This window comes from Sus scrofa, chromosome 5 (assembly GCF_000003025.6).
Source record: "Sus scrofa isolate TJ Tabasco breed Duroc chromosome 5, Sscrofa11.1, whole genome shotgun sequence".
Classification (NCBI taxonomy): domain Eukaryota; kingdom Metazoa; phylum Chordata; class Mammalia; order Artiodactyla; family Suidae; genus Sus; species Sus scrofa.
In genome coordinates this window covers 82,412,438-82,438,132 of record NC_010447.5, presented here as the reverse complement: position 1 = coordinate 82,438,132, position 25,695 = coordinate 82,412,438, and the positions used below count along the sequence as shown (strand labels likewise).

The following is a 25,695-nucleotide window of genomic DNA, read 5'->3' as shown; positions in this document are numbered from 1 at the left end:
TTAGCAACAGAGTTCTGTAAGTTACGAGTTCATGGATAAGGTTCCAACTGATCTCCGAACCCTTCTAACACGGCCACCTCTCCCCCCACTATGCAGACAGGAAACCCAGAGGCCAGGTCATCGCCCAGGACGGTGCCACAGCCGGCGCCTACACCTGTGCTTATGACTGCTTTTCCATCCTGGCCCTCGAAGCCAGACTGAGACCGGCTGCCTTCAGTGACACTTCATCCATGTCTCTAAGCACTAAACTGAGCTAACGTTCTATCTGGGGCATTCTGCTGACATGGTAAACATGACTTTGTGTTTCACAGTGATTTTGCTTTTTCTGCTATTGTCGTAGCAGAAAATCTAGAAGGTGGGTTCTGGGCTCTGAGAAGCGAAGTTCCTACTGCAGTTTTCTACTCTCCGATTGTTAATTTTCCTGAGCTCAGCACTCGAAAATGCCTGTTTGATCAAATCTGATTGTGGTGCATACACTGATTTCCTGTCTGTTAACTTCTAAGTGACTTCTAAGACAGGCACCTCTTAGGTCCTCACCTTCTGACCTTTGGAGTGACTGTAAAAATCATCCGGCCAGACGTCCTTTCCAAACATGACATCATCATTCAGGTAGATGAACTTCTGGGACAGCCCTTCGATGCGGTGGATGTGACTTTCGATAGCAGGGGAACTGAAGGTAGGCAGGTGGCTCAGATTTCGAAAAACATCCTTTAACAGGAAAAAAAAAAAAAAAACACAAAAAAGGAGAGAGCAAGAGGGTGGGTGGAGAGGGGATTTTTTGCTTTGTTTTGGGACAGAAGGGAGGGAGGGAGGCGAATGGAAGGATGAAAGGAAGGTGGAAATGGAGGTGAAGGCAGAGTAAGGGGATGAAGTCAGGAACAAGGCAAAGAACAGCAGAGGAGACCAGGAAACCACAGCCTTGTGGCATGTGGCAAGTCGCTACCTGGTGTGTGACTATGGTCACTCGAGGATTATCAAGGTTCAGCCAGGATGGGATCTGCCCATTGGTGACGATGAAAATATTCCGAACCCACGGCGCGTGCCTCTCGATGGATCGCAGTGAGTACCTCAGCTCTTCATTATCCTCGAAACGGCTGGCAGAAACGTCTTCATCCTGCTTAGACTAGCAAAGCCCTCGGCCCGTAAGGCCAAGAAGCACTCCTCCCGACTCCCATCTACCCTCTGCTCTCAGGGAGCTCCAGCAAACTCTCAAAGACCAGGTCCAACTTTCAGATGTTACCAAAAATGCAGAACGCTCAGCATATTCAAAACAGCAACACCACAAAACAACAGCGGCATTTCTTTCACATATTTTTTTAAGAAAAGGTTCTCGGATCTGATTCGAGATCACTTCAATTAGTATTAACCACTGGTGGTGACTAGAAAATCAGAAAAGTTCCAATCAAGTCACCTCTCTGTAAGTCCTCCTCCTTCTCTACTCAGTGACTTATAAAATGGTTAATAATCAAAACCCTCAATTTGGGTTTTATGTTTTGTTTGTTTTTGTCTTTTTGTACTTCTTGGGCCTTGCCCTTGGCACATGGAGGTTCTCAGGCTAGGGGTCGAATCGCAGCCGTAGCCACCAGCCTACGCCAGAGCCACAGCAACGCTAGATCCAAGCCGTGTCTGTGACCTACACCACAGCTCACGGCAACGCTGGATCCTTAACCCACTGAGTGAGGCCAGGGATCGAACCTGCAACCTCATGGTTCCTAGTCGGATTTGTTAACCACTGAGCCACGAAGGGAACTCCTCAATTTGGATTTTAAAAGAACTTCTGTATCCTGTACCTGGCTGATGGCACTCAGGTCCCACAGTAAATACGCAGGACTTATGGTCAGTTCCTTTCCATCGACAGTCATGTTCTTCTTCGTCTGCTTATTCAGTTCTTGGAAATCTTTGGGGTTATTCAACTTCAGAAGTGCTACACTGGCCTCTGAATACAACTGCAACTGTAAAATAATAAGAGGGTTACATGTGGACAAACCGAGCCTCAAAAAAAAAAAAAAAAAAAAAAAAGGAAACTCTGAACTTCCCAGATTGATTCTTGATCTTTAAATATACATGCTACATATACTATATATACAACATATTATAGACCATAAGCTATATATAGTATGTTTTGAATATATATTATACACATTTAAAAGACTGCACATTTCATATGAAATAGCAAGCCAATATCACCAAAAAATAAGGCCTAAACAGGCCAGACTATTTCCCAAATGAAACCAAAAGACCAGGTATTTAGAAACAAGAGGGAATTGGAGACTGGGGCAGATGGGACATCTCAAGCCCCACCTGAAAATCGCAGCCACCAGTCAACAGGGGCAAAGGCTGCCAGAGGGGCCAGAATCCCCGAGTGCTACACATGAAATCTCCCAGTTTTCAACAGCAGCTCTGATGTTTTTGACTGTCTTGCATTCAAACAAGACACATATGGTCACCAGTTTGAGACCTTTGTTCTAGAATATTACCCATCTGCCAATACCAGGAAAGCCCTGCCAGGTAACTTGGCTAGAAGTAATGGAGGGAACACCTGCCAGCAGGTGTCTAACAGCTCTTGTGACCACACCTAGGAGCAGGGTCCTGGCAGGGCTGCTTTAAATGCCTTTCAAAAAGGCAGGGGAGGGATTTTTCTCCCTCTTTCTTGTGTCTACAGTTCTTCAAGTCTACTTTGTAGCAGTTTGAGAGTCTAAAGGATCAGCTTCCAGTGAAATCCAAAGACAGAGGAGCTTCCTGCTGTGACTAGACTCCCAGTGGATTCATCAGATGTTAATCCACCCTGGACTCAGGATTCTCAAATGTTTGTTGAGGAAAATTCCCAGGAAATGCCAGCTGCCTCTCAACCTGTCTCTGATGTGTTAATGAAGAACCTCAGTAACTTGGCTCTCAACCCAAGGACAACATTTCGATCCATAACATCAGAAAATCAATCTCAACGGACTAGCCGGAGACTTGGTGAAGGCATCTGACCTCAACCAACTGGCGGGAGACTTGGTGAAGGCATCATTCCTAGGAGGAAAGGGGTGAGGACGGTGTTAAGTGTTTGGAGAGAAAGGATGGAATGGATGATTCGGTATTTGAAAAGCCGCTATGGCAAAACTCAGACAAAATCAGGAGAGCAGAGATTTCAGTGCACCTGTACTTATTGCCTGTAAAATAGAGATCCTGCTGAGCATAATTTTAACAGTAATTAAGATGACAATGATGACAGTAATCTCAAGGCTGAGTAGGTTGAGCCCTCAACCTTGTTCTTGTACTATTTTTTCTCACTTGCAATTGTAGAATGATTGTGAAGCAACTTAGGAAAGATTGTGCACCAATATTTTGATAACCTAAAAAGTTCTGTGATGACTTTTTTCCTGCATCTCTTTTCCTACCTCCTTAATACAGGTAACTGTAAGGAATCCATGTAGTCTGCACTTGAATGACTTAACTGTACTCTCCTCCCACTTTGATTTGACACAAAGAAGCACTATTTGGTGGCAGGTTTTGCCTCTTCTGGAAGCTCCAAGTCTAGAAGATGAAACCCAGTATCAAGAATTTGAAGCAAACTTATTCGTGTGGAAGGAGTCTAAAGAAAATGTTGGGCTGTTTGGCTAGCGCGGGGAGCCAAGAAGATGCAGGGACTCAAAAAAAGGACCTTGCCTGACGGGAGAAAAACCTGAAGGCAGGTTCCTAACCAAGGAAGGGAGCTCACCTGAACAGTACATGCCGAAGGTGGGCTTCTGGTCAGGATGAAAGCTTGCCTGTAAGGTCCAAGCCAAGGGCAGGCCTCAGGTTACACAGCTCTCATTTTGATGTTGATGGGGAAAGAATTGGGGCTTTTCTGGGAAAACAATTTCCACGTTTGCGCCAGAGAACATGGATTGTTTCTCGGGTGACCTAGTCTTTCCTGTTGTTTTATTTGTTATTCAGTTTTCCTCAGTCTTTCCTGATCATTTGCTTATTATTATTTCCAATTCTTATTTTCCTGTGGTGATTTGTGATTTAACAGAATTACAACAATAATATAATAAAGAGTTTCATCCTGAAGGACTTTCCCCTATTTAAATCCAACTTAATTAAAACATAGTGTTTATCTACGAACTAGTTTATACAGTAAACTTTAGTTAGGATTTTATTGAGGTTCATAGAAGTTTGACATATATTATTCTTGATCAAAAGACACCCAGCTATGAGTTATAGAAGCTTTTAAGTGGTAGCTAGTTAAGTTGGTTTATATTTTCTTACACTGTCTCCCTGCCATAACGCTTTAAAGATAAGCACCAGTCTAAAAACAAGATTTGTAAATGCCAAATTCTTGTGTCTGTGACCACTTCAACTTGTGGAGACTTGCTGGCCATGGGATGATTTGTACTGAGTCTCCTCCTTTCCACATGATGTATTGTACCTAACTGCCCTTAAATTGTACTCACTAAATTTAGTTAAGATAAAGATCTTAAAACGTGATGTATAGTTGCTGTACCATGTAAAAGTTAACCGATGTACTTTTAACACTATGATGTAATCTGTAGTTAAAAACTGCCTATATAATCAATCACTTATGCCAATAAAACTTGAGCAGTCCAGTGCCCTGAAGGAAGGGACAAAGAGGCTGTCTTCGTTGCAAAAGCCGACAAGCGTCCCTCTCCTTTGGGGAAATGTGGACACTCCCTGGCCGCTAGAGCTGGCCTCCGGCAGGCTAGCACATTATTAGAGCAGCTACTGAATTGTTAGAAAATTTTTTGACATACTGTTTTAATTCTCAGCAGCAAACACATTGTGTATAGAGGATGACCTTAGTAAAACCTGAGAGATTTGAGTATCTTTAAATTAAAAAAAAAGGGAGTTCCCGTCGTGGCGCAGTGGTTAACGAATCCGACTAGGAACCATGAGGTTGCGGGTTCGGTCCCTGCCCTTGCTCAGTGGGTTAACGATCCAGCGTTGCCGTGAGCTGTGGTGTAGGTTGCAGACGTGGCTCGGATCCCGCGTTGCTGTGGCTCTGGCGTAGGCCGGTGGCTACAGCTCCGATTCGACCCCTAGCCTGGGAACCTCCATATGCCGCGGGAGTGGCCCAAAGAAATAGCAAAAAGACAAAAAAAAAAAAAAAAAAAAAAAAAGGCAGGGGAGAAGGCTGAAAACCACTCATCGAGGACAGCAACATCCTTCTGCTGAAATGGTTCTTCTAACAGGGTCAGTTTCTTTCTTAATTTATAAAACAGAACAAAATACAAATTATTATGGCTCATTCTGAGCTCTTGTATATTCTGCATGACTAGATTTAGCTCACCCCTCAAAGTTTTCTGAGTTTAAGCAGGCTGAAAGTAGAGGTCAGAGTGCAAGGTTTCATTTATCTCTCACCCCCGTTTTACTATGTAGGCCATGAAATCTTACTGCAAACTGTGTGAGTGTGCTGTCTTCCTGACCAACCACCTTCCGTCACCTTCATAGTGCCGGGAATATACTTAGCACCCACCCAAGGTCAGCTCTCACTGCCGTCGCTGTGCTGCCTCAGTAGGTTCGGGGGGCGGATGGGAGGCAGGCCACGCAGGGCAACCATTCTTCTGTGCCACCCGGGCACCTGACAGTCTCACTGCCCTTCCCTAGCCTCCCCTCCCACACTGGCTCCCACAGAACCTCTGAGGCTCCCTGGAGTGCAAAAAATCACTATTCTAGAATAAATAAATGCAATACTTTTATATTCTAATTTAATTTTAAATGTACTGAGAAAGTCTCTTTTTTTTTCTTTTTATGGCCGTGTCTGTGGCATATGGAAGTTCCCAGGCCAGGGATCAAATCTGAGCTGCAGCTGTGACCTGCACCACAGCGGCAGCAACACCAGATCCTTAGCCCACTGAGCCACAGTGGGAACGCCTAAAAAATCTTCATCTTAATTAATCTCTCCTATGCAAAATGCTTTTATTCTGGAAAACTATTTTGAAATTTCACAGACATGTTCCTAAGGTAACTATACAATAATTGGGAAAGGAATGAAAAATAAAGAGCTTAAAGGAATAATTACATATATGAAAAAATGTTTTTCTGTCACCATGACCCACCAAGTCTTAAGTGGTAAAAACGGTAGGGAGGAAGGATGCTGTGCTGGCCACTAGGTGGCGCCCTAATCTCAGATACCTTAATTACTGCTGTCAAAAGGATCTGGTAAGGAAAAGTGGGTGTGGTTAAGTGCCTAAGGCTGGAGTTCGTAGCTTGGGCAACAGTGTGGATCAACTGTCTCCATATACAACTTCTTACCTGAAATCTAAATTTAGAGTTTATCTAAATTCTTTAACTTACACATTTCTTAAAGGGAGAACTTTTACACCAACCTCCTGCAGACCCATAACAGACGTGTAACATAACTGAGAAATAAAGCTTTGCTATTTTTAAGCCAGAGACTTTGGGATATTTGCTACTGTAGCATTATCTAAAATGCTGTGACCAATACATTTTTATATGGTAGTATGAGGTTAGGGAAATAACATGCCACCTAATGCAACTGAAAAACAAATTAGCTCCTTCTAGTAATTTGACAACTCATATGACTCCCTCAGTCTTACATATGTCCTGATGGTTTTCTAAAACTTGTATCAATTCTAGAGTTGCTTGTTTAATCTACCAAAGTGCTTACTTTAGGAACAAAACCAAAAGAGAGGGTGCCATGCTTTAAAAGAACAAATGCTTGAGGTTCCCCTTGTGGTTCAGCAATAATGAACCCAACTAGTATCCATGAGGATGCAGGTTCAATCCCTGGCCCCACTCAATGGGTTAAGGATCTGGCGTTGCCACGAGCTGTGGTATAGATCACAGATGCAGCTCAGAGTCCCCGTTGCTATAGCTATAGGATCCAAGGTGACAGCAGTTGCATCTCTGACTTGAGCCATAGCCTGGGAACGTCCATATGCCTCAGGTGCAGCCCAAAAAAGACCAAAGAAAAAAAGATCAAATGCTTAAGATGTTTTCAGGGAAGTCACTAGAAGAAGGGGAACAAGTAGAAGTATTGCTACAATTTACTACGACCCTGAACATGCCCTGAACAGAGGTTTGAGGGGTCTGAGTCCAGGTTGGACTATATGCTGCTCCCACACTGCCAACACCGTCCTTCCTGCAGAAACAAATTGCCATGTCAGCCTTTAAGGATCCCAGACAGGCTCCTTCTCTTTGAAAATGTCCCCATGTCACAGATTTACACAGATCTCTCTTATCTCTAAATGCCAACTTGGTGTTTGCACTATTCTTCCAGACAGCTAACCTTACACTATCTTGTTGCCACCTGACCACTACATATGCACACATACATGATCATGAATATAAACAGCCTGAGGACAAGCACACATCCTCCACTTCTACACTCCTACTTGGCAACCAGCGTCACTCAAGCCAAATGTGAGAACACACTTGAGAGCCTGAAGATTTTCTGTCTGCTCTCATATGTGTTAAAGAGTAAGTGAACAAAAACAAAAAACGAATGAAAAACTTACCACTACCATGAATGAAAATGTCTAAAAATCAAAAATGATTTAGAAGAAGCTGAAAATAAACACCACTGGGTAATCCAGGAGTTCCCTGGTGGGTCGGTGGCTTAAGGATAAGTATTGTCACTGCTGCAGCTCAGGCTGCTGCTGTAGTGAGAATTCAGTCCCTGGCCTGGGAACTTCTATATGCTGCAGACACAGCCAAAATAAAAAAGGAGGTAATCTGATTTCTCAGAAGGTAAAGTCTGTGTTTGTTACACACAAATATTTACTATAGCTAAATTAGAGGGTAATTAATCAGATCATAAAAGATATCTCTAGCTCGGTTTAAAATGGCAATAAATAATCATCTATCAATTATCACCTTAAATGTCAATGGACTGAATGCTCCAATCAAAAGACACAGAGTGGCAGCTTGGATAAAAAAGCAAAAACTTTCAATCTGCTGCCTACAAGAAACTCACCTTGGGACAAAGGACACATATAGATTGAAAATGAAGGGGTGGGAAAAAATATTTCATGCCAATAGACATGACAGGAAAGCAGGAGTTGCAATACTCATATCAGATAAAATAGACTTTAAAACAAAAGACATAAAGACAGACAAAGAAGGACACTACTTAATGATTAAGGGATCCATCCAAGAAGAGGATATTTCTATCGTCAACATATATGCCCCAAATACAGGAGCACCCAGATACATACAACAAATATTAACAGACATAAAGGGAGAAATTGATGGGAATACAATCATAGTAGGAGACAGATCCTCTAGACAGGAAACCTATAAAGCAACAGAGATCCTAAAGGAAACAATAGAAAAGTTAGACTTAATTGACATCTTCAGGACACCACATCCAAAAAAATCAGAATACACATTCTTCTCAAGTGTGCATGGAACATTCTCAAGAATCAAAGCTATAACCTCAACAAATTTAGGAGCATAGACATATTTCAAGTATTTTCTCTGACCACAATGGCATGAAACTAGAAATCAACCATAGGAAAAGAAAAGAGAAAAAACCTACTACATGGAGACCAAACAACATGCTACTACAAAACCAATGGGTCAATGAGGAAAGCAAGAAGGAAATTAAAAAATACCTTGAGAAAAACGATAATGAAGACACAACCTCTCAAAATCTACGGGATGCCACAAAAGCAGTGCTCAGAGGGAAATTCATAGCAATACAGGCATTCCTCAAAAAAGAAGATCTCAAATTGATAACTGAACTCTCCACCTAAACGAATTAGAAAAAGAACAAAAAAGACCTAAAGTCAGCAGAAGGAAGGAAATTATAAAGATCAAAGAGGAAATCAATAAAACAGAAATTCAAAAAACAACAGAGAAAATTAATACAACCAAGAGCTGGTTCTTTGAAAAGGTAAACAAAATTGACAAACCCCTGGCTAGACTCACTAAGAAGAGGAGAGAAAGAACCCAAATAAACAAAATTAGAAATGAAAAAGGAGAAATCACAACATATACAGCAGAAATACAAAATACCATAAGAGAATACTATGAACAACTATATGCCAACAAATTTGATAATCTGGAAGAAATGGACAATTTTCTAGAATCTTACAGCCTGCCAAAACTGAATCAAAAAGAAACAGACCAACTGAACAGACCCATCACTAGAAATGAAATTGAATATGTCATAAAAACACTTCCTACAAATAAAAGTCCAGGACCAGATGGCTTCACAGGCGAATTCTACCAAACATATAAAAACGATCTGGTGCCCATCCTCCTTAAACTTTTTCAAAAGGTTGAAGAAGAAGGAACACTCCCAAAGACATTCTATGATGCCACCATCACCCTCATTCCAAAACCAGACAAAGATACCACCAAAAAAGAAAACTATCGGCCAATATCTTTGATGAATATAAACGCAAAAATTCTCAACAAAATCTTAGCCAACCAAATCCAACAACATATCAAAAAGATCATACACCATGACCACGTAGGGTTCGTCCAGGTGCACAAGGATGGTTCAACATATGCAAATCAATCAATGTCATACACCACATTAACAAAAGAAAAATCAAAAACCATATGATCATCTCAATAGATGCAGAAAAAGCATTTGACAAAGTCCAACATCCATTCATGATCAAAACTCTTGCCAAAGTGGGTATAAAGGGAACATTCCTGAACATGATCAAAGTCATTTATGGCAAACCCACAGCAAATATAATACTCAATGGAGAAAAACTGAAAGTCTTCTCACTCAAATCTGGAACAAGACAGGGATGCCCACTCTCACCACTTCTCTTCAACATAGTTTTGGAAGTCCTAGCCACAGCAATTAGACAAACAAAAGAAATAAAAGGCATCCATATAGGAAGAGAAGAGATAAAACTGTCACTGTATGCAGACGACATGATACTATACATAGAAAACCCTAAGAACTCAACCCAAAAACTATTTGAACTGATTAATAAATGCAGCAAAGCAGCAGGATATAAGACTAACATTCAGAAATCAGTTGCATTTCTGTATAACAACAATGAAATATTAGAAAAGGAATAAAAAAATACAATACCTTTTTAAATTGCACCTCACAAAATCAAATACCTCGGAATACACCTGACCAAGGAGGTAAAGGACCTATATGCCAATAACTGTAAAACTTCAAGCAAAGAAATTAAAGAAGATGCAAAGAAATGGAAAGATATTCCATGTTCATGGATTGGAAAGATCAATATTTTAAAAATGGCCATACTACCCAAAGCAATCTACAGATTCAATGCAATCCCTGTCAAATTACCCATGACATTTTTCACAGAACTAGAACAAATAATCCAAACATTTATATGGAACCACAAAAGACCCAGAATCACCAAAGCAATCCTGAGAAACAAAAACCAAGCAGGAGGCATAACTCTCCCAGACTTCAAGAAATACTACAAAGCCACAGTCATCAAAACAGTGTGGTACTGGTATCAAAACAGACAGACAGACCAATGGAACAGAATAGAGAACTCAGAAATAAACCCAGACACCTATGGTCAATTAATCTTTGACGAGGCAGGCAAGAACATAAAATGGGAAAAAGAAAGTCTATTCAGCAAGCTTTGCTGGGAAACCTGGACAGCTGCATGCAAAGCAATGAAACTAGAACACACCCTCACACCATGCACAAAAATAAACTCCAAATGGCTGAAAGACTTAAATATAAGACAAGACACCATCAAACTCCTAGAAGAGAACATAAGCAAAACACTCTCTCTGACATCAACCTCATGAATATTTTCTCAGGTCAATCTCCCAAAGCAACAGAAATAAGAGCAAAAATAAACCAATGGGACCTCATCAAACTGAAAAGCTTTTGCACAGCAAAGGAAACCCAAAAGAAAACAAAAAGACAACTTACAGAATGGGAAAAAATAGTTTCAAATGGTGCAATGGACAAGGGCTTAATCTCTAGAATACATAAGCAACTATACAACCCAACAGCAAAAAAGCCAATCAACCAACAGAAAAATGGGCAAAAGACCTGAATAGACTGTTCTCCAAGGAAGATGTACAGATGGCCAACAAGCACATGAAAAAATGCTCAACATCACTGATTATAAGAGAAATGCAAATCAAAACTACCATGAGATACCATCTCACATCAGTCAGAATGGCCATCATTAATAAGTCCACAAATAACAAATGCCGGAGGGGTTGTGGAGAAAAGGGAACCCTCCTGCACTGCTTGTGGGAATGTAAACTGGTACAGCCACTATGGAGAACAGTTTGGAGATACCTTAGAAATCTATACATAGAACTTCCATATGACCCCGCAATCCCACTCTTGGGCATATATCCAGACAAAAGTTTCCTTAAAAAAGATACATGCGGAGTTTCCGTCGTGGTGCAGTGGTTAACGAATCCGACTAGGAACCATAAGGTTGCGGATTCAGTCCCTGCCCTTGCTCAGTGGGTTAACGATCCAGCGTTGCCGTGAGCTGTGGTGTAGGTTGCAGACGCGGCTCGGATCCCGCGTTGCTATGGCTCTGGCGTAGGCCAGTGGCTACAGCTCCGATTCAACCCCTAGCCTGGGAACCTCCATATGCCGCGGGAGCGGCCCAAAGAAATAGCAAAAAGACAAAAAAAAAAAAAAAAAAAAAAAAAAAAGATACATGCACCTGCATGTTCATTGCAGCACTATTCACAATAGCCAAGACATGGAAATAACCCAAATGTCCATCAACAGATGACTGGATTAGGAAGATGTGGTATATATACACAATGGAATACTACTCAGCCATAAAAAAGGATGACATAATGCCATTTATAGCAACATGGAAGAAACTAGACTCTCATACTGAGTGAAATGAGCCAGAAAGACAAAGACAAATACCGTATGATATCACTTATAACAGGAATCTAATATATAGCACAAATGAACATTTCCACAGAAAAGAAAATCATGGACTTGGAGAAAAGACTTGTGGCCACCCGGGGGGAGAGGGAGGGAGTGGGTTATCGGGAGCTTGGGGTTATCGGATACAACTTGGAATGGATTTACAAGGATATCCTGCTGAGTAGCATTGAGAACTATGTCTAGATGCTTATATTGCAACAGAACAAAAGGTGGGGAAAAAAATGTATACATGTAGGTGTAACTTGGCCCCCATGCTGTACAGAGGGAAAAAAAATAAATTAATTTTAATAAAAGATATCTCAAGCTCGAAAGCTTTCAACAAAAAAGACTTTACTTGGTAAGGCTATAGTCCACAGAAAATTTTTTATGAATTCCAATCTATTACCTTGCAAACGAAACCATTATCAAGTCTTCCCCTGCCCCCCACCCTGCTTGGAGTGGGAAGGGATTCTGGTTTTGCTCTGAATAGAATGATAAAAGCCAAGTTGTTGTATGTATACAGCCATGGTGCCAAAACCCTAAATGACTCCCTTGAATGATCACACCATTGCAACACTTCCTTTTATACTCTGTACGTGGTGGGTGTGCTTACTCATAGACCTGCTTCTTGTTCATTCTTCCAATAAGCACTTCATCAAGCAGCCCCCAGGAGCAGGCCTAGACATGATCACCAGGGTACAAGGTGAGCAGGCAGCACCTGTCCTGAGATGCTCGCAGCCCAGCCTGGATCTCTGGGACAGAACTGGACCCTTGGTGGCTCTGAGGCCACAGGCCTTGGCAAAGACCCCTGGAAGAGCCTAGGAAGGCACAGTGGGGTTCAGCTGTTCAGGTCCTGAAGAGCAATGTCTAACAGGCCTTCCTCCCATGTGCCCCAAAATGAGCTCTGCTTCCTTCCCAAAATCTCACTTTTCCTAAGAACCTCTGAGTGTGGTTGATGCCCCACGTCCATCTTCACTGGTCAGACCTACTTTCCGTTTCATTCTTCCTTCCATCTCCTCCAACATCTAGTCAGTCACCAGGTCATGCTGAGGGTTTCTCTTAGATGGTTCTGGAACCATTCTCATCACTGGCAGCATTGCCAAGGCACTTGTGGAACCTGAATGTCTTGCTGGGCTGTGGCAGCAGTGGCCCAACTGGTTCTCCTGCCTCCAGCTTCTTGTTTAATGTCTACCTGCTACCCCTTGCCCTTTCATGTGGCTTAGAAGCAGATCAGGCCCTCCTCTTCAAGATGCTCTTTGCCTCCAAGAGAAAGTCTAGGCTCCTCCCCAGGGATCTTTCTCAATCTGACCTCAGCCAACTTTCCAGTCTCAGCAGCAGCAAAATCCCCACCTGGGCTCTGGCCTCTAGAGCAGCCGCCTTGGCCCTCTGAAAACACCATTTACTTATTTGTAAGCCCTTGGCCAGCTGCTCAAGCTGTTTCCTCCTCTCAGAAAGGTCTTTCCGACTCCCTTCTCTGCTAGGAGAACAGCTGTTCTATGCAGGGCCCAGCCAAAGTGTGTCCTGTTCTGCAAAGCCTTCCTTGCCTGCAGTACAAGCAAAGCCCAGATATTCCCCCCAGCATTTTGTATAAACACTTATTTGGAACTGATCACACCCAAATATTATCTAAGTGACTTCAGTCCCTCGGTTATGCCTGGTACAGTCCCTGGCACACAGCAGGTGTTTAAACAGTGCCCACTAAACAGCCTGGGAACCCAATGAGAGGAAGCCTCGCTCTCAGGGTGCTTGTAATAGAACTAGGAAGTGAGACTCAAGGAAAGACAGTCCCGTGGAGAACGGGCTTGAATGCTGATGCTCTCCTTCTATTCTTCCTCTTTCTCATTTTCTCTCTAGCTTCCCCAAATCAGAAGTCCTTGTCCCTGAAACCAATTGCAGGTGTTGGCAGTGACAACAAGCTGCCATGAACACTGTGAAGAGCAGGCTAGAACCCCTCCCCCGGGAGGTGCTGGCCTCCACAAAGACAGGTCTGGTGAGTGACCGAGGAGGGGGCGTCCTCGTGTACAGAGCCTGGTGGCCCTACTGCCCAGTTCAAGCTCCTGCCCCACTCGGCCTCTACCGGCACACACTGCTCCACACCGCCCAAAAAACTAGTTTGCCAACGGGGTGACCACGACCTGGACTGGCAACCTTCGACAAGACACGCCTGCCCACTAGCAGGTGTACTGGTCAGCAGCTATAGTGGGCAGAGATGTGGGCTGTTCAAACCTAAGCAGAGTATGGGGAGGTGTTGTGCGTCTTCTTTAAAAACTTATTATAATTGGAATTACATAAAAAAGAATCAAGCATGTCATTTTTTCTGCATAAGGAACTTGAGCTGACAGTCAAAAGTATAGATACAAGTCTGTAATTGTGGAACTAACAGCTAGGAAGCCAAGAAGCCAAATAAACATCAACTGAAATGAACGCTAATCCATGGTTTTATCTACCCAAAGTAGTACTAAAAATAATGCAGGGGAAGGAAGAATATAGTATCTATTTTAAAATAATCGCAGACTGGAGTTCCCGTCATGGCCCAGTGATTAACGAATCTGACTAGGAACCATGAAGTTGTGGGTTCGGTCCCTGCCCTTGCTCAGTGGGTTGAGGATCTGGTGTTGCCGTGAGCTGTGGTGTAGGTTGCAGACGTGGCTCGGATCCTGCGTTGCTGTGGCTCTGGCATGGGCCAGGGGCTACAGCTCCGATTCAATCCCTAGCCTGGGAACCTCCATATGCCGTGGGAGTGACCCAAAGAAATAGCAAAAAAAGACAAAAAAATAAAAATTAAAAATAAATAAAATAATTGCAGATTAAGAAATAACCCTAATCTAGCTGGGAATCATCTTATTTTCAGGTACCATAAGAAAAATAATGGAGGAAAGTATGAAAAATGGAAAAAACCAAAATGTCATTCACATTACCGTGCTATTTATAAAGGTAATACATTGTATCCTAAAACAATAAAACAGGGAGTTCCCTGGTGGTCTAGTGGTTAGGACTTGGCACTGTCACCACTCTGGCCCAGGTTCAAGCCCTGGTGTGGGAATTGAGCTCCCACATCAGGCCACTACATGCTGCAACAAAAAAAAATCTAACAGCGAAACACTTATGGGGAAAACGAAACAAGTGAAAGGGAACTTTGGCAGGCAGATAAAAAAGCACGGGCCAGACCTGAGCTCAAGAACACCCGAGTCACGGCTCTTCCCCACCTCCACCTCCACCCCCACCCTTTTACCTCCCTATTGTTAAATGCCAGCAACGGGGAGAAGGAAGAAACAGGAAGCTTAACATAGTGGCAGAAGGTAATGAACATGTCTTTGTAAAATCAAGAAAACTGGAGCCTAACAAATGCCAAGGGAAGAACTTTATGCCCTCTGTCCTGAGAGAAAAAAACACTCACACGTTACAACCTGGACTGTTTCTGACAAAACAGCAGGCATCTTCACCTAAGGTCAAAAGGAAAGTGCAGCCACGTGGACTGAGTGCCACGTAAATCAGACAGAAAGCTCTAGAGAACAGTAAATGTCAAGGAAAAGACATGTCTCAGCCTCCAAAGTCAAGTTTAACAATCGCCCTGGTGGTCAAGCGTGAAGAGTTAATAAATTTAAATCCTAAATACGTTAATGGCTCAACTAGCTATTAATGACTGAAGGCCTCCCATTATGAAACGTTGCAAACATCTGCAGCACACCCTGTTTGTGAGTGAAGGCTCTGAATACACCCACAGCTTGGGGCTCGCGGGTACTCACCACATGGCTGACTCCCCCACCCCCGCCTCTCACGCTTCCATTGCCACTGGGGCTGTTTGTGTGTTTTGTCCACTGCTGTGTTCTCTGCACCTGACACACAGCAGCAGCGCTTTTGTTAAACAAATGAATAGCCCTTCTGTCTGGGAAAGCAACAAACCCAGGTCAGACTCTTAGAATTTTGCCCAAATTAAGAGTAAAAAATGAAGATCTCTGAATAAACAGCCAGCTACATGACCTACGTATTGTGACAGAATGGAGGGCCTCTGCTCTTATGATTGTTGGCTGTCCTCTAACAAAAGGGGCCACAAGAGAAGCGTCCTGCATTAAATGGGATGTGCTATACTGACTGCTCCATTTGTAATACTCTTACCAGTTTTATTTTAGAAGAAAGATTTTCCGGCAATTTTGTTTTTAGTTGATTTGTTTCCTTGAATGTCGGTGGAAATCCACTCAGGAAAGCCAAATCTTGCATTAGCACTAGCCCAGGGACCTCTTTATCTGTTGTCTGAAATAAGAAGGGAACAAACACAATTCACTTTCCACATCATTAGCCTGGTGAAAAACGTACAACTAAGAAAATAGCTAAAGATCTACTGCATCATACAAGCTTCAAAATAAGAATGTTGCGATCATTTAAATCAATACTAATACTAAAAAGCTAGACTAAAAGGAAAACATTACAATGTCTCTCAAAGTAAAACAGCTTAATTACTTAACACTTCTATCCTAGTCTATTGCCAAAAATATAATTAATTTAAAAGAACATACCAAATAGCCCCTCCAAACTGTCTGTTTGCTGTTTCCTTTAAACATTCCAGTGTGGGCATCTTCAACTACAAAAGAGAATATAATTTTAATAGAGAGCATATTTTTAATGAATACTTAACAATGCTATCTGGCAGGACACTGGATAAAGAATTTTGAGAACTGTTAAACTAGTATAGTACTCTCAAAAAAAGGTAGTTGGGGGAGACAAAACTAACCCATCCAACAAAAAAGGGGAACAATGTACATTTGTGTACAATTGAGTGTTAATTTTTGCTGAAAGACTCATGTGAGCAAAAAGAAACATGGAAATGACACACTGACAGAAATCACAGAGGTAGGAGCAAACATCAATTTAAAAAAAATAGAATTGTCTGACTGAGTAAAACCTTTGACAGCGGTGGGTACTAGGGGAAAAGGCAACCAGAAGGGGGCCCTTGAAGCGAGGCCACTGGCATTTAGATTAACAGCAGGGAGCCACTCTGGATCGTATGGTTCTTCCAGGGTCACACTGAATTCCTAAAATTCATCAAATAATGCCAAATAAAGCAGATCAAGTTGGGGGTGAGGGGGTGATGGCACAGCCCTCCTGCAAAAATTCTAAAGTGATAGGGACAAATAAGATTAGCAGACTTGCTGAGAGATAGAGATCACAGAAAGCAGGAGAGAGGTCAGAAGGCTAAAATTCTGATCTTCAAGATGGGCAGAGAGGAGTTCCCATCGTGGCACAGCAGAAAGGAATCTGACTAGGAACCATGAGGTTGCAGGTTCGATCCCTGGCCTTGCTCAGTGGATTAATGATCTGGTGTTGCTGTGAGCTGTGGTGTAGGCCACAGAAGTGGCTCAGATCCTGTGGTGCTGTGGCTGTGGCGAAGGCCAGCAGCTGTAGGTCCGATGAGACCCCTAGGCTGGGAACCTCCATATGCCACAGGTGCCGTCCTAAAAAGCGAAATCAATCATTCATTCAGTCAATACAAATATAAACAAAAAAATAAAAATTAAAAATCCCTGCCCCCTTATCTGCCTCTCTCTTCCCACTGATACCATGGGATTAGAGAATTCTAACAGATGCATAATGTGTATTTGTACATAATCTCAGGAAGGCAGCTAACCACACCTCGTGTCACCTTTATGGATTTAACGGAGACCAGATCCCAGGTTAGGTTATAACTTAATATAACCTAAGTTTATATAAACTTGGGTTAATATGTTATAATATAACCAATTCTGACCAGAGAGTGTAAAATTATAAAAGTCACAATCAACCTCGAGGGAGGTTTTCAAGGTCTGCTGTAGGCTCTGTCTTGTTCAACGATCCATCTAGGTTTCAGGAGACACAGGAGGCATGCTTGTAAGACGTATGCACCCACACGAAGCTGAGAGAAAAGCAATCCTGCGAACAGACTAAGAGTTCGCCTACTGTGTGGAGCAAAATAAAATCTTTAACTTGGCAACAAAACCAAACCAAGTATAAATTAAAAGGACTATTTGAAAATATAAAAAATAAAAGGGGTATTTGAGCATTAGCTCATGTAAGTTTTTTTTTCCTTTTTTTTTTCAAGATTTAGGAGTTTTAGATGACAATGAGGTCAGTATGAGTCAATAATGCTATGGCCATACTGAATTTCCATCTCAATTTGGTCTTTTAAACAGAAGTAGAGGACGTACAATGAGAAAAATGACACTGCGCAATACTAACCCATAGAGAAACCCTGCTGAGTTGACCTTCAAAATGTCCAGAGTTCAATCACTTCTCAACTCCACCTTGATCTAAGCCACCTTCCTTCTTGCCTGAATTATTACAACCTTTGCTTCTCTGTCTATTCCCACCACGGCAACCAGACTGAATTCTGGAACCTAAGTCAGATCCCATTACTGCTCCACTCAAACCCTCCGATGACCGATTTCTCACAACACTGATTTAAAGCCAAAGCCAGTCCTGACTCCTGGGGCCTGTACCATCCGTCCCCAATACTTCTCAGGTCTCATCTGATGCCCTCTCTCCCTGGTTCACTCTATTCCAGCCACGCTGGCTTCTCTGCCCTTCTTCAGACATGTCACACACACTCCTGCCTCGGGGCCTTTGCACTGGCTAGCCCACTGACCTTAAATATGGAGGACACATGGAGAATTGCTCCTTTCCCGACAGTCATGTTGCTGGCTCTCTCGCCTCCTTCAAATTTTCACTCAAAAGTCATCTGCTTGGCGAGTCTGCCCTACCACCCAATTTCCCCTACTCAATTTCTCTCTATAGCATTTCACTTCTACATAAATATATATAATGTACTGTATGTTGTATTAGTTATCTGTCTCCCTCTGCCAAGATATAAATTTTTAAGAGGGCAGAGACTCCTGGCCATCTGTTCACCACTGTATCTCCAAAACTGGTCTTCTGGCACAAAGTATGCACTCAATAAACACTTACTGAATGAACAGTCCCAATCTCTTTGAAGGCTGCAGCACACAGAAACGGAATGCTCAATTCCAGCTGACACACTTTTAAAGTAACAGAAACTAAAGCTCATTCTGAGAAAAGCAAACTAGGGTGCAGTCAAGCCCTTAAGAGACAGCTAAAGGAAGAAGAAGGCAGGTCACACAGGGAAGGAATTGTATTAGTTCTAGAGGATCCCAAGGGATGTGAGAAAGCTCTAAGGAAGCATTTGTAACTCCTTGTAAAAGGCGATGTAGTCCAGAGGTTAAACGGATTGTCACAGGAAGAAATTCACTTCCTAAACATCAAAGGGGATAAGCTTGGCTGGAAAAACTGCTTTGGTGGGAGACGCGGCTCCTGGGTGCGGGATTGGATTGTGTGACTCGAGAAGTACTGTCCAAATGGTAGAATCTAGGACACAAGGGAAGCAGCAGAGTAATCTGAAGAGGGGCAGAAATGACACATTTCAGAAGGAAAAAATGTCAACAGATCTCGATGATTAACTGGAAAGATGTTATATGAGATTTTTTTTTGTTGTTTTTTTTTAATAGCCACACCTAGGCCAGGGATTGAATCTGAGCCCCAGATGTGGCAACGCCAGATCCTTAACCCACTGTGCTGGGCTGGGGATCGAACCTGCACCTCTGTAGCAACCTGACAACTGCAGTCAGATTCTTTATTTTATTTTTTGTCTTTTCTAGGGCCACACCCGCAGCATATGGAGGTTCTCAGGCTAGGGGTCCAATCAGAGCTATAGCTGCCGGCCTACGCCACAACCACAGCAACGTGGGATCTGAGCCGTGTCTGCGACCTACACCACAGCTCATGGCAACGCCGGATGGTTAACCCACTGAGCAAGGCCAGGGATCGAACCTGCAACCTCATGGTTCCTAGTCGGATTCGTTAACCACTGCGCCATGACAGGAACTCCTGCAGTCAGATTCTTAACCCACTGTGCTACAGCAGGAAATCCAAATGAGATTTTTTTTTTAATGCCAAATATGGCTATAAATTTTTTAATCTAGATCAGAGTTTAGCAGTCCATGGTCCAAAATCTAGCCAATGCCTGATTTAATACATATGAGCGCAAATCAAAAACAATCTTGACATTTTAAAATGGTTAAATGCTTATATGATTACCCACATAATACCTGCCATTTTGCCTCTTGGCCCACATAGCCTAAAATACTTACTACCTTTTAACAAAGAATTTGGTGGGTGTTCCTGTTGTGGCTCAGAGGAAACGAATCTGATTAGAATCCATGAGGATGCAGGTTCAGTCCAAAGCCTCACTGGGTGGGCTGGGGATGGGCGTTGTTGTGAGCTGTGGTGTAGGTCACAGAAGTGGCTCAGATCCCACGTTGCTGTGGCATAGGCTGGCAGCTATAGCTCCAACTTGACCCCTAGCCTGGGAACTTCTATATACTGTAGGTGTGGCAGAAGGAAGGAAGAATTTGGCGATTCTTGATCTAGGTAACTGGAGATGACAAAGAGTGAATTTGTGGTCCACTGAAAATGGAAGCTCTACGAAGGCAGGAATGTGCGTTTTCTGTTCTCTGCTGTTTGCCTGTTACTTAGAACAAAAACCAACTCAGAGCACTGGCTCAACAAATCTTCACTGAATAAATAAATATAATAAGTGGGACAGTCAAATAAAAACCCAATTGGAGGAGTTCTCTAGTGGGGCAGTGGGTTAAGGAGCTGGCATTGTCACTGCAGTAGCTTGGGTCACTGCTGTGGCACAGGTTCCATCCTTGGCCCAGGAACTTCCCTTTCGGCTACAGGCACAGACAAAACAAAACAAAACAAAACCCAAATGGAAATTCAAAAAACAGTATTTAAAAGACCAAAGTTTAAGAGAGATTTTACTTACATCAAAATTTACAATTTTTAAGTCTTTGCTATGTTATAAAATCAGTAGAAGAAAACCTAAGATTTTCTCTATAGATGTTATAACTGAGTTATAACTTTTAACATGCTGTCATTTCTTTTTCTCTTCAGGTGGAGTGTTATCAGAGAACCTTAATTTAAGGAAACCCAATTTAAAAAACAAAGCTAAATTTAGCCAAACATTAAGTCATATAATTTGCTATGATTTGTCAAAAATTACCCTACTTTCACTATGTATTAAAAAATATACCTTAAACAGAAAAACATAATTTATACAAAATAGTTCAGAAACAGATCTACCATGTTTCAAACTACAAATAATAAGTACCAGGAAGCAAACACTATGATAGATACTGTTCAGGACACAAACTGGTGAGGATAAGGTTTTTGCTCTAAAAAAAAAAAGGTGAGAACACCATAAACTTCTACGCAATCAAAGTTAAGTTCTGTGTTAAAAACAGAAATACAGAAAAATAAAATTAATGTGAATGTACTAGTCCAGGATCTTCATGGGGACAGAACATAGGATGGGGCTGGAAAAAAGGGGAGACAGGCTAGGAGGGGAAGAGAAATAGGAGAGACAGCCCCACAGCTATGTGAAGATGCCAACAGGCACAAGGAGATACAAGGAGGGCAAGGAGATGCATGTGGGGCCCATGGGCAGGACCAAGGCAATTAAAGGTCAATCCTGAACACTAGCAAGAGAAGTGTGTGTCATGTGAAAAACAAATATATGCAATTAAAACAAGAGTTCCCATTGTTGCTCAGATGGTTAAGAACCTCACTAGTACCCGTGAGGAGGCAGGGTCGATCCCTGACCTCTCTCAGTGGGTTAACAATCTGGTGTTGCCACAAGCTGCAGTGTAGATCACAGATGCGGCTCAGATCTGGCATTGCTGTGGCTGTGGCATAGGCTGGCAGCTGCAGCTCCGATTCAACCCCTAGCCTGAGAACTTCCATATGCCGCAGGTACAGCCTTAAAACAAACAAGCAAACAAAACAAAACAAAGGTGTGGCCTTTAGGTTTGGCCCTAAAAAGACCAAAAAAACAAACAAAAAACTGAATCACTTCTGTGATGGAACATTCAAAATGTCGTTATTCCAACACCCAATGATAACATGATTTCAAAATACCCACAAGAAGACCTTACCATTTTTAGTACTGTCGAAAACAACAACTGAGACATTAGTGGAAGGATTTTTTGGTTTTGCAATGTTGAATATGTCACTGGCAGAATGGAAAGAAGGATAAAGAGATGGCAGGTCCTTCAGTGTGATGTTGGCCGGCAGGGCTGGGTCCAGAACAAGCATTGGCACCTTAATGCAGTGTGTCAGCAAACACTCCAACTGCTTCTCACTAGAAAGAGACACCGACATGCTCACAACTACTGGCATGAAAATTTAATTGACATTGAAAATCTGTTGTTACTATTATACTTTCCAGATATCTTTCTATATTCTATTTAAAAATAATAATCTTTCAACAAGGAATTTTACCACAAGAATATAAAAATTGGAGTTCCCGTCGTGGCGCAGTGGTTAACGAATCCAACTAGGAACCATGGGGTTGCAGGTACGGTCCCTGCCCTTGCTCAGTGGGTTAACAATCCGGCATTGCCGTGAGCTGTGGTGTAGACGGCAGATGCGGCTCGGATCCTGCGTTGCTGTGGCTCTGGCGTAGGCCGGTGGCTACAGCTCAGATTAGACCCCCCGCCTGGGAACCTCCATATGCGGTGGGAGCGGCCCAAGAAATAGCAAAAAAAAAAAAGAATATGAAAATTTAGTAAGTTAACAAGTACGATATACAATTACTAAACAAGTCCAAGTCGAAAGACAGAGCTTTCCAACTCCTATCAATAAGATTGCCACAAAATTTACTAACTCAAAGGTGTACAAAAAATTAAGCATTTCATACTACTGTTTTAAACATTATTTATACTTCTGATAAAGCCTATTATTAGACAGATTAGGAAGTAGATAAATTCTCGTTAATAGATTGTGTTCTCTTGCCAGTTACAACTTACCAATTTCAATTAGAATACAATTAAATGCACTAAATATGACAGGACACCGATGCAAACAAAAGCAAATGTGATAAGATTTGATGTCATTACATGAAATATTTCTATGTAAACATAAATACCTAGAATAATCAAATGGGCAAAGGACACAGCTAGAGAACTCAGAAGGTGGGAGCTATGACAAATAATATATCAAATCATGCAATCTTACTAATATTCAAAGAAATGAAAAGGAAAACAATGAACTTTTGTCTCCTAAATTAGAACCCTTCAAAAAAGGATTATGCTGGAGTTCCCGTCGTGGCTCAGTGGTTAACAAATCCGACTAGGAACCAGGAGGTTTCACGTTTGATCCCTGGCCTCGCTCAGTGGGTTAAGGATCCAGTGTTGCCATGAGCTGTGATGTAGGTCACAGACTTAGCTTGGATCTGACATTGCTGTGGCTGTGGCATAAGCCAGCAGCTACAGCTCCGATTCGATCCCTAGCCCATGAATCTCCATATGCCTCAAGTGTGGCCCTAAAAAGAAAAAAAAGGAGTTCCCGTCGTGGCTCAGTGGTTACTGAATCGGACTAGGAACCATGAGGTTGCGGGTTCGGTCCCTGCCCTTGCTCAGTGGGTTAACGATCCGGTGTTGCCGTGAGCTGTGGTGTAGGTTGCAGACGCGGCTCGGATCCCGCATTGCTGTGGCTCTGGCTGGGCCAGTGGCTACAGCTTCGACTGGACCCCCAGCCTGGGAACCTCCATATGCCGTGGGAGCGGCCCAAGAAATAGCAAAAAAAAAAGACAAAAAAAAAAAAAAAAAAAAGATGATCACAAAATATTTACAATAGTGAAAATACGGAAGTGCCCAACATTTAGCAAATTATAGTAGAGTTACTTTATGGAACATTATATAACTATTAAAACTGAAAAGCAGAAAGTATTAAGATAACCTATCAACACAGAAATATGTATGATTATATAAAATTAAAAATTAATGTATGAAATTACACAGCTTATAAATTATTAACATGAAAGGGAATAACAAAATGATCATAGTTGTTGAATGAGGGCCAAGAAATTATGAGTTAGTTCTTCAACCTTTCTGTAATGTTACAGCATGACTTTAATTTGAAAGTCATTTAAGGAGTTCTCTTGTTGTGCAGCAGGTTAAGGATCCAGCATTGTCACTGCTGCATCAAAAGTTCAATCCCAGGTGTGGGAACTTCCATATGCCATGGATGCAGCCAAAAAAAAAAACCCCAAAACTCTAAAAGTCATTTAACAATAACAGTATTAGCAATAGAGATTTATAAACAAATATGCATAATTAACATAAAGAGATGATGCAGAAGGCACTGCTGGATCATTTCTACAAATAACTCTTATCTTAAGTGAAATGGTTAAGTGCAGAAGTGGCACCTAACAGAGATTTCTGCTTGTCTGTGAAAGTCTTGTTTTAAGCACCTATCAGAGTTAGGTAAGATTCAAATCAAAAGATATATCTGATTCTTGGAGTTCCTGTCGGGATGCAGCAGAAACAAATCCAACTAGGGACCATGAGGTTGCAGGTTTGATTCCCAGCCTCGCTTGGTGGGTTAAGGATCTGGCGTTGCCATGAGCTGTGGTGTAGGTTGCAGAAGCGGCTCAGATCCTGCGTTGCTGTGGCTGTGGCATAGGCTGGCAGCTATAGCTCCAATATGATACCTAGCCTGGGAACCTCCATATGCCTGGGATATGGCCCTAAAAAGCAAAAAAAAAAAAGAAAATACATATGTGTGTATATATATATATCTGATTCTTGTCATTGGGTTAAATCTCCTTCCCAAGTCATTACATGTTAGAACACTCAACTATGATAGCTTTTAAAGATAAGGAAAATATATATTGAAAACATAACTAAATAATAGACATAAATTCTATAAATGAAAACACTAGGTGAAGATAAACTTCAAGCAGACCAAAAAAACAGCATACCAAACAGATTAATGGAAATAACAAAAAGGAAAAACCTTACCTAATGCATCTAAAAACTATAATGTTCTGGTTTTCTATTATCAGAATAACCAGAGTTCTCAATCAACTGTGCCTTTGGCCCTGTAAAATTTCTAATCTAATGTACATGCTCGATTTGAAAGTCAAAAAACAAAAGGTATTAAATAGGAATAACAGAGTAAATAAAAAATACTGTGTAGCCAGCAAAAACAAAAGAGAAGAACCTAAACATTTCACTTTATTCCTTTGACTTTTACTCCTGAGAGGAAAATCAAAATCCTTACCTCTTCAAGCACAGAGTACCATTCAGGATTAAATCCAAGGAGAAACACACCAAGACACGTATTAATCAAACTGACCAAAGTTAAACACAAAGAAACATACTGAAAGCCACAAAGGAAAAGCAACAAATAATATACAAGGGAATACCCCACCCACATAAGGTTAGCAACTGATTTCTCACTAGAAACTCTACAGACCAGAACGGGGTGGCAAGTTATATTTAAAGTGATGAAATGGGAAAAACTTCAACTAAGAATACTCTACCCATCAAGGCTCTTTCTTATTTACTTATTTATTTATTTTGCTTTTTAGGGCTGCAGGTGCAACATATGGAAGTTCCCAGGCTATGGATCGAACCAAAGCTGCAGCTGCCAACCTACACCACAGCCTCAGCAATGGGAGACCCGAGCTGCGACTGTGAGCCACACCACAGCTCACGGCAATGCCAGATCCTTAACCCACTGAGTGAGGCCAGGGATCAAACCCACATCCTCATGGATCCTAGTCGGGTTCATTATTGCTGAGCCATGAGAGGAACTCCAAGACGCTCATTTAGAGTTAATGGAGAAATCAAAAGCTTTAATAGACAAGCAAAAGCTAAAAGAATTCAGCTCCACCAAACCACCTTTCCAACAAATGCTAAAGGAATGTCTCTAGGTTGAAAAGAAAAAGAAAGACAACTAGAAACAAGAAAATTATAAATGGGAAAGTTCAACTGCAACAGCAAACATAAAATAAAAGTAGTAAGTCAGGAGTTTCCACTGTG

General features: G+C 41.9%; 1 protein-coding gene and 1 pseudogene across 15 annotated transcripts in view; one reads left to right on the top strand and one right to left on the bottom strand.

Annotated features, from left to right (window-relative positions):
* The window catches only part of GNPTAB (N-acetylglucosamine-1-phosphate transferase alpha and beta subunits), a 196,180-nt gene that overhangs the window by 22,687 nt on the left and 147,798 nt on the right, over positions 1-25,695 (bottom strand). For all 15 annotated transcript variants that reach the window (XM_021092665.1, XM_021092666.1, XM_021092667.1 and 12 more), the window contains 6 exons: positions 21,802-22,007; positions 16,333-16,397; positions 15,935-16,069; positions 1,791-1,952; positions 944-1,123; positions 538-708 (listed from right to left, as the gene is read on the bottom strand). In XM_021092665.1, coding sequence (XP_020948324.1) covers positions 538-708; positions 944-1,123; positions 1,791-1,952; positions 15,935-16,069; positions 16,333-16,397; positions 21,802-22,007 — 919 coding nt within the window. The remainder of the gene's footprint in view (positions 1-537; positions 709-943; positions 1,124-1,790; positions 1,953-15,934; positions 16,070-16,332; positions 16,398-21,801; positions 22,008-25,695) is intronic.
* Positions 1,974-3,526, top strand: LOC110260786 (annotated as a pseudogene).